Source organism: Mauremys mutica, chromosome 7 (genome assembly GCF_020497125.1).
Source record: "Mauremys mutica isolate MM-2020 ecotype Southern chromosome 7, ASM2049712v1, whole genome shotgun sequence".
NCBI classification, from domain to species: domain Eukaryota; kingdom Metazoa; phylum Chordata; order Testudines; family Geoemydidae; genus Mauremys; species Mauremys mutica.
This window is the reverse complement of record NC_059078.1, coordinates 125,237,634-125,254,116: the sequence shown is the minus strand read 5'-3', so window position 1 is coordinate 125,254,116 and position 16,483 is coordinate 125,237,634. Positions and strand designations below refer to the sequence as shown.

Here is a 16,483-nt window from a genome sequence, read left to right as displayed (position 1 = left end):
AGCCTCGGGCTAAGTCAGCAGTACATTGCTGGAAGAGCCGTGAAGTGCTGCAGGAAGCGATGTTGGAAATCCAGTAGCAGGGGGGGCTTCCCTCTGAATCAGTAGGGAGCCAACACCACTAGATCTCCCTACTTAAAACCCACTTCTTAGAGCCATTCTCGCCTGATTTACTGCGTACTCTGGGAGCAAGGAGCTAGGGAGGGCACCACACATCAGAGCTCCGAGAAGGGACCACGGCTGCGTTTTTATATTGCCAAAGAATCTGTATAGTGGCTATTGGGAACAGCCAAAATAACTCAATAGCACAGAAGGACGGTTTGTGTGGCTAGCCCCAAAAGGCACATTAACAGCGTCCATTCCCCAAGTGATCTGACCTGGGTAACACAGGCCATGGGACTCCCCTGAATTCATTCCTGTTTGAACTAGAGCAGGTCTTTTAGAAAAACGGGATTTAACATTTGCCAGTGATGGAGATTCCACCGTAACCCTGGGTAAGTTGTTCCAGTGTTTAATCACCCTCCCTGTTAAAAATATGCACCTTTAATGCTAGTCTAAGCCTGTCCATTTTCAACTTCTGGCCATTAGCTCTTGTTATAGTTTTGTCTGCTAGACTGAAGCAGCCGCTAATCTCAAATTTCTGTCCCTCACATAGGTATTACAGACGGTGATCGTCACCCCTTAACCTTCTCTTTCATCAGCTAAAACGATTGAGCTCCTTGCGTCTGTCACTATGAGGCATGGCTTCCAATCAATTGATCGGTCTCGTGGCTCTTCTTTGAACCCTCACACAGGGTTGCATAGGTGTAACTGGGAGACAGGGTGATGCATGGTGGGTGGGGGGAGAACTCAGTTATACTCTGAGATCGCACAGTGAGATGGAAAACCCAACTTGAAGCATAGCTGAGCTGGGAGTCACTGAGGGATGTTAGACTGACACAGGTGTCTCACCTGAACCCACCCGCTCAGAAAACTTGAGGGAACTCTTTGCGCCTAAAGCAGCTAAACAATATGAGCACACAGCAATGCTGCAGCAACTTTTGGGGTGGACTGTGGAGCTGGAGCAGGCACAGATGTCTCTGTCACTAGTCCTGTCCTTTAGAATAAGGCCTGGCTACAACCCAGTGCTGTTTTCCAGTGAGTGGGAAGGAAAAGCGAGTGCCTTTGGGGTGCTTTGAAATATCCAGGCTCTAGAGTTACATAGCTCCACTGTGTAGAAAGAAGAGCAGTTACTTTTCAATCAAACAGGAAACAACTCATAAGGGAACTGACTTCTTTTGGAACGGCCTTAAAGGACCCTTCCTGCTCTGATGCATGGTCTTTCCACGTCCGTAGGAAGTACCATGTCAGATGTACTCGATGACGTTAAAAAGGCCCTTGTGCCATATGATGTCTGCTCCTGTGTTTGCAGCACATTGGGTGAACCCAGCAGCAGTTTCTTCATGCAGCAATGCCGAAGCCAGGGGTTGACCCAGTGAGGAGGGGACAGATCTCCATCCGGAAGAAGAGCCGAGGCAGAGGATGGAGCAGGGCAGGACCCCACGTGATGGTGTTTCCTGTGGCAGTGGGAGTCCTCTTGAAAGGTGTCCTGAAAGAGGTGGGCCTCGCAGCCCTGAATCTTTAGCAATGAATGTGGATTCCTTTTGCACTGATTCCCCACGGGTTAGATGACGTGGCACAAAAAGGACCAGCCCACTCTAGCTTAGGGGCTCCCCCCAACCCAAAAGAAGCCTTGAGGGCCAGGTGCGGCTCTCAGGTACATGGGTGCAGATGTGGAGAGCCTCCGCCGGACAAAATGGCAAGGGATTTACCTCAGAGCAGAATTTGGAGCCCAAGTCTGAGATATGAGGCAACTTTATTGCCTGCCTCATGCACATTCCCTTCTCTGAGTCCACCGAGAGTACCAGAGGGCCTTGTTTGCTGGTGCCGCGACCACCTGCAGGCATTCTAAGTGCTCAGCACACGTCCCATGGCACCGGGGCAGGGAGTGAATTAACCCGAGAAATTTGCCTCCAAAACTTTGCACCCATTCCTCAATGGGCCCTCTGTGACAGAGGGCAGCCGCTGGCTGTGTGTTCTCTGGAAAGAGGCAGGCTGGGGCGCGGAGTAGTGCTGTGGTTAGGTGTGGCTTCACCTCTGCCTTTTTGCAGCTTGTGAGCGGTGTGATAAAGCAGCGCTTTGTTTTCTGGCTCAGTCTCGGGGTAGTGTGTACATGTACCGTGAGTGCGTCTTCTCCCTCTGCTCGTGGGAAATGAACCCGGCCTGACGTGAATGAAGCCAACACCGCTCTGCTGCCACCCAGGGTTACAATACATTGGGACTCAAAGGGAGGCTTCTGGAGGACAGTTTCCTACCTACTGGGTTTAATGGCAGGATCCAGCCGTCACCATGAAAGGGAACTGCTCTAAGATTGGAGAGTGAGGAACATACATCTACAGGGGTATTGTGCAGTCTAATTAACTTGTGGAGCAGTCTGAGATGGTGGGATGGAAAGTTCTGCAGAAGGGCAGTGTATTTTTATGAATATTGTTGCTAGTTTGTAAATGGGCAGGATGAAGGGCAGTGGGTTCAAACTACAGAATGGCAGATTAAATCTTAGGAAAAGCTTCTTAACTGTAAGAATGGTAGGACAATGGCACAGGCTGCCTAGGGAGGTTGTGGAAGCTCCTTCACTGGAGGTTGGAGCCATCTGTCATGGATGGTTTAGCCACAACAAATCTGACATCTTGGCAGGGGGTTAGACTACATGACCCTTATATAATCATAGATTATTAGGGTTGGAAGGGACCTCAAGAGACCATGTAGCCCAACCCCCTGCTCAAAGCAGGGCCAATCCCCAAATGGCCTGCTCAAGGATTGAACTCACAACCCTGGGTTTAGCAGGCCAATGCTCAAACCACTGAGCTATCCCTCCCCTCCTTTTAACCTTATGGTTCTATGAATGACTAGCTGCCCCTTTACACTGGGCATCTTGCTGAGGCTGCTTGGGTTTACATCTGGCTTAAGTCTGGTCAGTTTCCTTTTTGCCATGTAGCCAAGACTCCATGCCATCCTTCCAGCTGCCGAAGGCTGATGCTGTCCCAGCTTCCTAGCATCCCCCCTTTTCCATTCTGGTGGCCTCGACAGCTGTCCTCAGTGGCTGGGTTCCCTTGAACACCTCAAGGTAATGGCCAGGACAGTGCTCGGAGTGTACACTTAAATGACATGGACAAGACGGTATGTTCCAGAGCGAAGATAAACCACGTGTGCTGCAATTAAGGGCTTGTCGTGTTGGCCGAGCTCCGAGTTCTCTCTCTGCTGCTGCCTGATTTCCACTGTACCCTTGGGGACCGATTCAGCAGAGTGGGCTCGAGGAGGTGGACAAAGTCAGTTACTTTTCCAAAGGTTTGTGAAGCTACTACTTGGGGGAATGAGACAGGGGCAGTGGGAGGGGAAGTAATGCAAATGACAAGGCAGGTACAGGGATGTAAGTCTGCATTGGGCCTCAGTTTCCCCCAAATAAAAAGGATAAGACTTACCCATGAGAATGAGTGAGGGGAGCTCTGAGGCACGTGATCAGCTACTCTAATCTCCTTTGAGACTCTCAAGAGCTATAGCAGTGGAAAATGTTATATTAGCAGCAGTACATTGGTAGTATGTTAGCAGTCATCCTGCCTTTAAAGCAACCAGGAAGCAGTTTATTTACGTTTCCCTGGGCCAAGACCAGCGATGTCTTTCCCAAGCCGGTGTAAGAAGAGCAATCGCAAGAGGTGAAAGCTAGGGGCGAAGGTTATAATATCAAAGGAGTGTTGGCAAGTGGGCAGTGCAGGGGTCTGGGAGCTAAGACTCATGGGTTCCATGCCACTGACTTGCTATGTTAATTGGGGCAAGTCACTTAGCCCTTCTGGCCTGTTTACCCATCTGCAGAATGGAGTTAATGATACTCCCCTGCCTGCTGGGGGACGACTGATTCCCTAGTGTCTGTAACTCACTTTGAGATCCTGTGATGAAAAGTAAATAAGAAGCATTGTTGTCGTTCTGTCGTGTAGTGGACGCTTTGAATTTTTCCTGTACACGCTGAGGCCTGGACTATGCTTAGAGTTTAGGTCAGCATAGCCATGGCTCTCAGGGGTGTGAAAAATCCATGCCGCTGACCACTGTAGCAGAGCTGAACTTGTAGATGCAGCTAGGTTGATGAAAGGATGCTTCCTTCGACCTAGCTATCATAGCTGGGACAGGAGAGGTGGTTTTCCGACAGTGACAGAAAAGACCCTTCTATCAGTACAGGCAGTGTCTACACTACAGGTTACGCGGACATAGCTCTGTATTGTAGCTATGCCGCTCTAGCCCCTGTAGTCAGGGCCGGCTCCAGGGTTTTTGTCACCCCAAGCGGCACGGGGGGTAGGGGGAGAAAGCCGCGATCGTGATCGGCAGCACTTCAGTGGCAGCCCCATCGCGCCGCTTCATTCTTCGGCGGCAATTTGGCGGCAGGTCCTTCCCTCCGAGAGGGACTGAGGGACCCGCCACTGAAGAGCCGGACATGTTGCCCCTTTCCGTTGGCCGCCCCAAGCGCCTGCTTGCTGCACTGGTGCCTGGAGCTGGCCCTGCCTGTAGTGTAGACAAACCTAAGTAATCAACAAGAAGCGAAGTAACTGACAGCCGGGCACATACAGGTCATTGGCTCCCAAGGCAGTTTTGTTATTGTAGGGTTGGATTGGATGGCTCTGCTGCACTGTACACACTGGTTTGTTAGTGCAAGCTGGCCCAGGAGCACTGCACACGCTTGTTAGCACAGGGTCAATCAGGAGGGCTGGGCTGAGGCCAGAGGGTTGTTGTTTTAGTGTGGCTCATCCTGACATGTGCTGGGCTGCTGTCACAGGAGCCTTTATTTTAAAGACAGCAGAGGTGTTTGATTGCAAATCATTCAGCTAGGGCGAATTAGCTGCATGGCTGTAAACAAAGTTGCCAAGGCAGGAATTTGAGTGTTACCCGTACCTGTTCCCACCCCCCCAGACAAGAGCCCTGCAGCTGGGGAACCATAAAACTAAGCATCTGACAGACACTGTGCATGCTTGACCCAGCCTCTGAGCTGGGCTCAGCACTGCCAGCTGGTTGGGATCAACAGGCAGGGCACAGCCACTGGGCATACCTCTCAAGTGCCTACCTGCCTCTGGAAATTTCCACCACATTCGAAGAAGTGGGTATTCACCCACGAAAGCTCATGCTCCAATACATCTGTTAGTCTATAAGGTGCCACAGGACTCTTTGCTGCTTTTGCTGTGCAGGACATCCCACAGCTGGCCCTGATTTTTGAAGTTGCCCCATAGTCCCACATGGCCTTTGGAAAGTCCCGGGGTCGTATGGGGTGGGGGAATCAGGTCAGTGTTCCTGTGGCAGGGCCCCACTAGGGCTGGGAGGTGCCCCTTTGTTGTTGCCTGCCCTGGTTTGGGAACACTGAGCGGAGCAGCTGTGTGTTGGGGGGTGGGGTTGAAGCTCCTTGCCTGTGGCTCAGCACACATCTGGCACTACGGAGAGCTCATTATTAAACCTGCGGCTGCAGAACATTGTGCCCCTCCCACCCCGACCCTGCCTTGATTTCCCCACCACACTGACAACATGCTGCAAAAATCACGTGGAGGGGTCGGGGCTGAGAAACAGCTTGTTTGAAATGGCCAGGGTATGATCGGAGATTGCACATCCCCATATGACTGAGTCGTTAGGAGCAGCTGCCCCAGAAATCTGAATCACTGCAAGGGGGTAGGGTGGTGGGGTGAGAGGAAAGGGGAGCAACACTCTATCCTCTCCCAGACAGGACCTGGGAGGGATCAGGCTGAAATCGGTCTGTGCCCTGGCTGCCATAGTGAGGATTCTGCAAGGAAACTGTGCTTTAATAGTGCAGGGGGTTGGCAAACCCTCCCCCCCTCCTAACAAAACATGTGGCCTAAGCCCTCGCCCAGGGCGGGGTGCCCATAAGCAGGGCCAGGCCCCTCATTGCAAGGCTCACTGCCCCTGCTGCAGAGACCTGTGCCACCAGGCAGGACCTCTCTGGGGGCTGGTGCCACCGACCCCTGGCAGGGCAGCCCCATGCCCATGGCCAGGCTGGAGCCAGGAGGTGCCCAGACCCTGCTTCGCCTTCCCCTCTAATCTGTCCTCCGGCGCTTGCCGTCGCCCGGCCTTGAGGGGGGGGCGGGGCGTGGGCTGTGGCAGCCCGAAGATGGCGGCGGCTCCGGCGGGGAGCGCGGCCGATGCCCAGGCGCGGTTCGGCCGCTCGGTGAAGGGGCTGTTGATCGACAGGGTGACCGGCTGCGGCACTGACGTGATCGCCCTCACCAAGCAGGTGCTGAAAGGCTCGCGGAGCTCCGAGGTGAGGGCCCGCCGCCGGGACTACAACCCCCAGCATGCAGCGCGCCAGCCGCGGGGTGTGCTGGGAAGTGTAGTCCGGCCGGGGGAATGCTCCGGGGGGGCCGGGGCTTGTGGGCTCTGGGTCCGGCTGGAGCCGGGTCAGAATGTCACGTCGCTGCCTTGTGCTGCGGGTCACGCCCAGCGGGGCTTGGGCGGAGCAGTGCATGCTGGGAACTGCCCCCTGCCCAGGGGCTCCCCCCCTAGCCTGAGAAGGGGGCGGGAGGGGGGAGCGACCTGCTCCCCTCCCTGGTCTCGTCCCCCCTCTCCGCTCCCAGCACCCTGGGCATCCCTGCAGCGGGTTGGGACCCAGCGGGTGTCCCCTTGCGAGCTGCGCCCAGGTCGTGCCCCGTCAGTGGAGCCCCCCCCCCCCCGAGCCCCATAGGGCTGCCCCAGCAACCCATCCCAATCGGAGGGGTCGCGTGTAACTAAAATCTCCCAGCGAAACATGCTTGGGGCCCCTGGATTAATACAGCTCGTGTGTGTTTGATACAGGCCCTGACCTGGAGCCTTCGGCCCCGGGCGCAGTCATTCTGCCCCCTCCTTGGTCAGAGCATAATCTGCTGTGTGGACACGGCACAGGGGATGAATGATGTGGGTGCGGGGCGCTGACTCAGAATGCACATGCACAGTCTTAACCTCTGGAAATCCTCTCCGGAGCCGGCCAGCGCGTTGGAGACCTAAAGGGTGGCCTTCCTCAAATCCCAAAAGTTAGGGAGTGGAAAATACTTCTGGACCCTGAGATGGCAGATCCCCAAGTCCAGCATACTCCCTATGTAGTAAAACAGGTTTTTACCGCAGAACCATTGTTGAGTGCACTGGCTGCTGCATTTGCCTACGCCATCACTGTCACTGCTAACACCGTATCTCACTGTAAAATGCATTGTTACCTCTTTCATGAATGATGCTGCAGGAAACCCAGTTCTCTGCTAGTCTGTTTCATCCAAGGAATGAGCGTTGCAGAGATAATTCCAAAAGAAACCCAATGAAGTGAATTCCCAATTAAATCAGTTCTGTGTGCAGATCTGTTGAGTGGCAGCCACAAGAAATCCCTGGTGGCCTGGGACTTTTGACTGCAGTTTGTATGCCTGTTTTTCAGCTCCTGGGTCATGCTGCTAGAAACATGGTGATGCAAGAAGATGCCATCCTGCACTCGGAAGATGTAAGGAACGTTTATCTGCTGAAGTAATGGCATTTCTGATTAATAGGAAGCGCTGGATTTTGGCCCAGAGAGTGGGGCTGCAAGGCAGTGCATCCTACTCATCAGTGCAGAATATGGAGGAATCTTGTGGCTTAAGTACAGATCTAGGAGTCTTAAAAATGGCCATACTGGGTCAGACCAGTGGTCCATCTAGCCCAATATCCTGTCTTCCGACAGTGGCCAATGCCAGGTGCCCCAGAGGGAATGAACAGAACAGGGAATCAAGTGATTCATCCTCTATCACCCATTTCCAGCTTCTGGCAAACAGAGGCTGGGGACACTTCAGAGCCTGGTTTTTGAGATCTGGGTTCTGTTTCTGGCTCTGCTGGAGATTTCCTGCATGAACTTGGGCATGTCATTTATGGCCTAATTTCAGGAGGTGCTGAGCACGCACAGCTCCCATTGAAGTCAGTGAAAATCAAGCACTTACTCTCTCCAGGCCTTAGTTTCCTTATCTGTAAAATGGTGATAATATCCCCTGACCTCTCAGGGGTGGTGTTAAGCTCAGTTCCCTGGGGCTTGCAAAGCACTCTGAGATCATGGCCTGGCTGGTGCTATAGAAGTGCAGATTATTACTATTTTGTTGTAGTGTAATTCTTTCTGATAGAGCTCACTATAGGCCAATCTTTCACTGGTGCCGTGGGATGGGCTTACTACATCTAGGAATTCTTCGCCAAACTTGCCAGCTATGATTTCTTGAAATGCAGAGGCAAAACTGTGGGGTTCCCCTGAAGCTCACAACACCAGAATCCTTTGTAATAGACACAGTTGCTTGGATCTCAGGAGCAGTAATAGTTGTGCTGCACCATGTCTGTGCTGAGTTATCCCATTACTGAAGGGCTTCAAAGTCTTTATTATTGTGGCACACTTTTTAGCTTACCCTCAGCAGATTTATATTTCAACTGCTGTTGGCCCGTGGCTCATTACGTTTCATGATACTGACAGATGAGTAAAGTCCTGAAGTGAAATTTGCTAGATCAGGTAGAAATGACCCCATTGCTGTTTTCTGGACTTGTTTACTCTCTCACATCCCTATGGGAGAATATTTGCTTTCAGGGGAGGCAGCTCCAATCAGTAGTATTCCAGGATCAGTGAGCTTGTCCTTTCAAGGTCAAAATGACCAGTCAAGAAGCAGTGGCCTGAAGCTAATGCAGGAGATGTTTAGTTCTGAACAACACAAGTCTCTGGGCAGTGGATTAGACTCACAAGGGAGCTGGTCAAGGCACTAGCACAGCAGAGATTTGAGAGCAGGTTGGATACAACGTTAGTAGGAATGATGTGGTGTTTAACAGGGCTGAACGCAAGGGGTCAGGCTGAGGAGCCCAATCCAGGTGCAAGGTGCCTTTCTTTGACCTTGCCTCCTCTAACAGAAACATATAGCAACGTGTGTTTGTATTTTTTAAAATCCTACCAAAATACGACCCACCCCTGCATCCTGGGGAGAGAATGAGAGACCAAACCACACAAGGGAGATGTCAGTCCCATCACTTAATGCACTAGTGGAAAGTGTTCAGGTGCTGCGGAGATGAGCGCAGCATAAGAGCCTGAAAAGAACAGACGAGAAATGGTCTTTTTGGGGTTATTTGTGATCGTCGCTCAAGAGCTCCCCTGAGGTAGCTGTGTTTCAGGGTGAGTGAGGTGAACAATTCCTGTGCAGCCTATAAGCTCCATTGGGTTGCAATGTGGGGTGGGGAGCGGGGAAAAGCCGCCGCAGGAATATGCAGGTTGTCGTCATTCTAGAACAGCTCATACTAATTCTGCTGAGAGAGAATGTCAGTAATTCCTCATTTTGTGCTTTGCAGAGTCTAAGGAAGATGGCTATCATAACCACTCATCTCCAGTACCAGTAAGTAGGGGGCAGTGGGTACTCTGGGTGTTGGGGGGGCTGATCTCCTAGAAACCCCTTTCATGCCCCTTAAAGGCCTAACGTAGTGGTGGCTTTGCATGGAGCCTGGCCTGAGCGCGGGCCAAAATGGGGCATTCCAGCAGGAGGGAGGGCTCCTGTCCCCCCCTCTGCTGGGACTGAGCAGGCCGTGGTTTGGAATCCTCTGTCGCCAACTCACCATGCTGGCCTATAGTTTGTTAAAGGGGCACTGTTCAGATTAAAAAACATTGCAACGTCCCTTTCGGTGTTAAACTACATGAGCCGTTGTCCCTTGAACTAGTCACGTGGGATAAAGCATACAAGTGCCAGCAAAAAATCTCCATATTCAACACGATGCTTTCCAGCTCTAGGCTGCCAGTTTGAATTCTGTCCAGGACACTAGTCACCTGTAGTCATCCCCATGTGATGGCTGTTTGATGGGTGTGAGACATGAGGTGATGAGTCTCCATCAAGTTCCTAGTGCAGGGGTCTCAAACATGCGGCCCTCGGAGCTCTTCCCTGCGGCCCGCGGAGCTCCCCCAGTTACTTCCTGTCGCCGCCAAACTCCCCTCACCCCCGCCCCCCTCCCCGAGTTATTTTCTGTGCCTAAGCTCCCCGCGCGCTGCTCCCCAATGTTTGGGGCCGGGTCTCTCCCCTGGCCCCACCTGCCGCCCCCACGCGCCTCCCCCCAGTGTCTCCCAGCCCCCACTTGCTGCCCCCTCACCGCCCGGGAGCCTGCCCGGGAGCTCACGCTGACTCCACTCCTCCGCTATGCCGGCTTCCGGCATCACCTGCTGCCGCAGGGTCCTAGCGCCCCCCTGCACTAGGGCCAGGGCAGGCTGCCCTTCCCCTGCCCTTCTGCCCTAGTCCTGAGACTCTCCAATGCCCCGAGCCTCTCCAATGCCTCAAACCCCTCACCCTCAGCCCCACAGCCCTCACCCCTGCATCCCCTCCTATCCCCAAACTCTGTCCCAAAGCCTGCACCCCCACCCCCTGCCGCAGCCTGGAGCCTGCACCGAGCACAGAGCCTGCACTCCAGACCCCCTCCCCCACCCAAACTCCAGCCCAGGGCCTGTACTCCAGACCCCCTCCCCCACCCAAACTCCCTCCCAGAGCCTTAGGCAGTAAATCTAAGTGCGTGTTTTGTCCTTTGAGTGAGGTGCATTACTGAGTGTATATATTTATTAAAACTGCTTGGAAATGACTTCATCAAAAAAAAGAACACTCATGGAAGAAAAGAGAGTTTTCCAAGACAAATGGGAGAATTTATATTTTTTCACAGAGGTAAAAGATAAAATTCAATGCCTTATTTGTCAGCAAACAATTGCTGTTCCCAAGGAGTATAACGTGCATCGGCACCATGACACGATGCACCGTGAAAAATATGATGCATTCACCGGAAAAATCCGAGAGGAAAAAGTTCAGCAACTTAAAGCAGCATTTGCCAAGCAAAGAAATTTATTTTCAGGGATTAACAAGTCTAGCGAAGATTCAGTAAGAGCAAGTTTTGTGATAAGCAAAATGATAGCTAAATCATCGCGACCTTTTACAGAAGGCTTATTCATAAAAGAATGTCTTATGAAGGCCAGTGAAATTTTATGTCCTGATAGGAAGAAAGTTTTTGAAGGCATAAGCTTGTCTGCAAATACAGTTGCCTGCAGGATAACGGATTTAGCTGATAATGTGCAAAAACAATTGATTCAAATGGCAAAAGACTTTGAAGTATTTTCAATTGCTCTTGATGAGAGTACAGATGTATCAGATACCGCACAGTGTGCAGTGTTCATTAGAGGTGTGGACTGCAATTTGAATATAACTGAAGAATTGCTAGACTTAATGCCACTGAAGGGTACCACAACGGGACGTGACATATTTCAAGGATTGGAAGAGTGCATTGAAAAAGCTGCGCTGCCATGGAACAAACTCGGATCTTTGGCTACGGACGGTGCGCCATCAATGTGCTCTGAAAACATTGGTGTGGTTGGATTATTGAAGACCAAACTGAACAGCCTCAATATACCAGGAATTAGCTTCACCAGTATACATTGTATTTTACACCAAGAAGCCCTGTGTAGTAAAAGTCTACAAATGAAAGAAGTTATGGATGTAGTTGTTAAAACTGTTAATTTTATACGTGCACGAGGGCTGAATCACAGACAGTTCACTTCTTTTCTAGCAAGTATGGACAGTGAATATGGGGAACTTCTGTATCACACTCAAGTTAGATGGCTGAGTCGTGGAAATGTTTTGAAGCGTTTTTTTGCACTTAAAGAGGAGATTGATTCCTTCATGAAAATGAAAAACAAGGAGGTTCCACAGCTTGCTGATTCCACTTTTATCTGCAACCTTGCTTTTCTAACAGATGTAACTGATCACCTGAATGCACTGAACTTGAAACTTCAGGGTAGAAAACAGGTGATAACACAGATGTATGACAGTATTAAGTCATTCAAAGTCAAGCTTACTTTATGGGGGAAACAGCTGACTGCTGGCAATTTGGTCCATTTCTCAACTCTGAATTCCTTAGGAAAAGTTGAACCCAAATCCTTGAAAGAATATGCAGAGATCATTTCTAACTTACATAAACAGTTTGATGTGCGGTTTAAAGATTTCAAGGCACTTGAACCACATTTTCAACTTTTTTCCACACCATTTGCTGTTGAAATTGACAATGTTGCAGAGGAAATGCAGATGGAGTTAGTGGAGCTTCAGTGTGACACGATTTTGAAGCAGAAGTATACAGATGTTGGAATTCCAGAATTCTACAGGTTTCTTTCATAAGAAAGATTTCCCATGTTATTCTCTGCTTCTGCAAGGATAATGGCAATGTTTGGAAGTACATATGTATGTGAACAGTTTTTCTCTTCCATGAAGATTAACAAATCTGTGTTAAGGTCAAGGCTCACTGATGAACATTTGCAAGCAACACTGAGATTGGTTTCGTCTCAGGATATCAAACCTAATATTGATGCTCTGGTTGATGCAAAACGCTGCCAGCTAAGTGGCCAAAAATGAAATGACTGTCAAAATTAGCACTGACGTTTCACATTACAGTTAAAGAAGTTAATAAAAAAGTTAATAAATTGACTTTTAATAGCATACTATATTTTAATACTATACTACTATATTACTCTTCATTTTTTTTTCTGCCTACCTCCAGGTGCTTCCCGCCGCCAAACAGCTGTTGGTGGCGCTTAGCACTTTCCAGGAGGGAGGGGGGAGGAGCGGGGAGCCGCGCGCTTAGGGGAGAAGGTGGAGAAGAGACAGGGCAGGGGCGGGGCCTCATGGAAGGGGTGGATTGGGGGTGGGGCCAGGGGCAGCAAGGGGGCGTGTCAGTGATGCGGCCCTCGGACCAATGCACTAGTCCTCATGCAGCCCTCAGGGTCATTTGAATTTGAGACCCCTGTCCTAGTGGGTTGAGGGTGTCCACACACAGACACACACGCACTCCCCTTAGCAATCAGCTGAGGAATAGGTCATGGAGACAGGACTCCCCTCTCACCTGAAGAGGTTGTCCTCCAGGTCAGGGTTGAGACCTGGTGCCCTGCTGCTGCCCATGCTGGACCTGTTCTAAAGACAAATTGATGGTTTCAGTTTTCGGAGCTGTCAGTCAAGCCCCTTTTACCAGCTCATAATTAACCCTGTTGCTCTTTTTTTCCAACAATACCTTTTCTCTTTTCTTCTTTCCTCATCTAGACAAGAAGCTATTCAGAAGAAGTGAGTATAGCCTGTTTTATTGGCCGATTTATTATGCTTACACCTCTCTTGCTAACTCTCAGCAGATAGTCCATGCTGATTCTCTCTCATAGTTTGCATGATGCCTGGCTGGGTTTTCTACTTACAGCAAGTAAATCTGCAATGACATGAAGGCAGCATGTCCCAGCAATGGCGTGATGTTTTCTTTTCTCCAGAGGAAGTTGAATGTGGCCCCACGGAACAAGGAAGGGAACAATCCGCTCATAAACTTAGCAGTGTCACACCAGGTCATTGCTTGGATAAGGAACCTCCAAGGAAGACTCAGGGTGCTGCAGGAAGTCGTGTTGATGACTCATTAGGGGGTGATCTTTCCTCTCCCGGGGATGCTGTACTGTTAGTGGGGCTATGGATGAGATATAACACCCAGGCACTGATTGCTCATGATCACTAAAGATTCCATTGTGCTTTTTGCAGGAGTCGGGTGTTCGTCCTAGTATCCTGGCCAAGTTCCTATCTCACCATGGTATCCTAGCAGCAGTGTGAGGGCAGAAAGGGGGAAAAATGCAAGGGACATTTTGAAATGGAAAAGTACTTTTTGTTTTAAATTTTTTTCATTGCAAAAATGAAAAAAAAAATCCCGACATTCTGAATGAAACAACATTTTTCTTTTAAAACTTGTTATGAAAAAAAGTTTAAATTGCCACCAACCCTACTCATTCTCTCTGCAACTAGTAATTTGGTTTCTGAAGTCCTTTGTGAGCCTTCCAAATGAAATGCACTAGGCATCCTAAGCCAGATCCTGTTTGCTCTTTATTCCACGCTCGGGGTCCAGTGTAGCCCTGGCATAAGCTGATGGAGCCCTTGTTGCCTCCTGGGTGCATTGTGCCCACTTGTATCAGGGCTCAGTTTAGTCCCCCTGCCTGACATTCAGCCTCTCAGCAGGGTTTAAGTAGAATATTCAGATCACTTGGGATCTTTGTAACTGTTCCTCACTCACCAGACTATTCCTGATCTGTGATGGTTTCTGAGCAAAAGGAAAGCTTTGCTCTGTGCTTGTAGATGTGCTGAGTTCTTTTGGCTTTGGTCCAGTCACATGCTTTGCAGACAGCTCGCCTTGGTGATGGCATGGGATATGGGTTGGATGATTCAGAGATTCTAAGGCTAGAAGGGACCAGTTTGATTATCTAGTCCAGGGGTGGACAAACTACAGCCCGCAGGCCAGATCCGGCCCCTCAGGGCTTTGGATCTGGCCTGCATGATTGCCCGCCATGGGCCCCACGCCACTGTCAGAAGTGGCCGGCACCACGTCCCTGCAGCCCCCGGGTTTGGGGGCAGAGGGCTCCGTTGCCCTTGCCTTTAGGCACTGCCCCCTGCAGTTCCCATTGGCTAGGAATGGGGAACCGCGGCCAATGGGAGCTTCGGGGGAGGTATCTGGAGGCACGGCAAGGGCAGCGGATGCGGAGCCCTCCACCCCTCCTCCTCCAGGGGCCGCAGCGCTTCGTGGAGCGGCGCTAGGCCAGAGCCCGAACCCCTCCTGCATCCTGCCCCCCAGCTCCCTGCCCTGAACCCCCTCCTGCACCCCAACACCCTGCCCTGAGCGCCCTGCCGCACCCCTACCCCCTGCCCTGAGCCCCCTCCCACACTCCCTCCTGCACCCCAACCCTGCCCCAGCTCTGCATACAATTTCCCCACCCAGATGTGGCCCTCTTCCCAAAAAGTTTGCCCACCCCGATCTAGTCTGACCTCTTGTATAACACAGGCCACAGAACTTCCCCAAAACAATTCCGAGAGCAGAAAAACATCCTATCTTGATTTAAAAATTGTCAGTGATGGAGAATCCACCACGATCCTTGGTAAATTGTTCCAATGGTTAATTACACTCATTGTTAGACATTTATGTCTTATTTCCAGTCTAAATTTGTCTAGCTTCAACTTCCAGCTGTTGGATCACATTATACCTTCCTCTGCTAGATTGAAGATCCCGTTATTAGATATTTGTTCCCCATGTGGATACTTATAGATGGTGATTAAGTCACCCCTTAACCTTCTCCTTGTTAAGCTAAACAGATTAAGCTCTTTGAGACTATAACTATAAGGCATGTTTTCTAATCCTTTAGCCATTCGCATGGCTCCTGTCTGATTCACAAGGTATTTCCCCTCCTAACTTCTCTAACAGAGCAGTTCTGTTCCCTAACGCACAAGTGGTACTGGCATGTGCATCTGTTTAGGAACCAAAACAGAGATTTGGAGAGCTGATCTGACTTTGAACACTTCCTTCTGTCTGGTCCCCAGCGTCGAGCATTCATCAAATCTGCAGGACCAGCTGAGGCACCTTCTGAAATGAAGCAGGAGAAGCGAAATACCCAGCACACCAGCGAGAGCTGATGGGATGACCTGTGTCAGTGGAGCTCCAGAGTCTCTTCCTGCTTCAGCAGTTACATTGCAAGGCTGAGCTGTGCTGAAAGTCAGTTGGGAAAATGCAGTGTGTGTGTTACTGGACATGCAGGGCTGTGGATAGGCATGGGACGGCTCTGTAACCTGCTCATCACAAGCTCTCCCTATACCGAAGGCTAGATCACTTGCTTGCGCTTAATTTAAAGCAGACTTTACCAAAACCTTCCAGTGACTAACACTTTTCATGTCCATTTTCTTTTCTGCGCAATGTACTATTTGAAGAGCTGTTTTCCTCTCCCCAAGGCATTGTGCCGGTTCAGCTAATGAATCAAAGGCAACGTGTGTTGTTATTTATATTCAGCCCAATGCCACATGACTTGAGTTGCATGGTTCCAGCGCTCTTCAAACAAGTTTACATTCCCCACCCCCAAAGTACAGAAAGTAGGGCCAGCATTTCCACCTGGGAACCTACATTCACATTTTGACACGTAAACAATTGTCCTTTTTTTTCCGGAGAATCAAGCCGCCACCACTACCAGTTTGGTCAGTGCGCACATCATCTTTGAAAATCAGTTGCTTAAATATGGCTATAGGTATCTAATTTGAGCCAGAATTTTCAAACCCAGGTGTGTAGGTACATACAGCATGTGATGACTTGCCTGGTCCTTTGTCACCAGAGTGTCATGAGTGTCATTAGCACTGTGCTGTTCCTTTGTCACCTGCCCAATAGGGTGTCTGTTTCATGAATGTCATTAGCACTGTACTGTTCCTTAGTTTCTGTGTATAATGTAAAGCAGGGGGTTGGAATGTTATATCTCTTGCCAATACATCTGCTGTCTGTTTTGGCCTTCAACTGCATTCCTCCTATTTCATTGCTGTTATGGCTCTTGATTAAGCAGCCTTGGATTCATTATGTAACTGTGTACAGAATCAGTAAACTATTCAGATATACA

At 50.3% G+C, this 16,483-nt stretch overlaps 1 protein-coding gene across 2 annotated transcripts; it reads left to right on the top strand.

The window, feature by feature from the left end:
• Positions 1 to 6,161: 6,161 nt before the first annotated feature.
• BORCS7 (BLOC-1 related complex subunit 7) lies at positions 6,162 to 16,483 on the top strand. Of its 2 annotated transcripts, none has more exons than XM_045025762.1 (5): positions 6,162 to 6,340; positions 7,475 to 7,537; positions 9,379 to 9,422; positions 13,137 to 13,157; positions 15,429 to 16,483. In XM_045025762.1, the coding sequence occupies exons 1-5, from the start codon at positions 6,191 to 6,193 to the stop codon at positions 15,478 to 15,480; spliced, it is 330 nt and encodes a 109-aa protein (XP_044881697.1). In that variant the 5' UTR covers positions 6,162 to 6,190; the 3' UTR covers positions 15,481 to 16,483. The 2 variants fall into 2 exon arrangements, with proteins under 2 accessions (XP_044881697.1, XP_044881696.1); XM_045025761.1 differs by lacking the exon at positions 15,429 to 16,483 and adding an exon at positions 13,611 to 14,751.

Excerpts from the sequence above, each read along its gene's own strand:
- BORCS7 (XM_045025761.1), top strand. The coding sequence starts at position 6,191 with ATGGCGGCGGCTCCGGCGGGGAGCGCGGCCGATGCCCAGGCGCGGTTC. Across the intron at positions 9,423-13,136 it reads ACCACTCATCTCCAGTACCA|ACAAGAAGCTATTCAGAAGA; the intron begins GTAAGTAGGGGG and ends TTCCTCATCTAG. Across the intron at positions 13,158-13,610 it reads CAAGAAGCTATTCAGAAGAA|GAGTCGGGTGTTCGTCCTAG; the intron begins GTGAGTATAGCC and ends TGCTTTTTGCAG.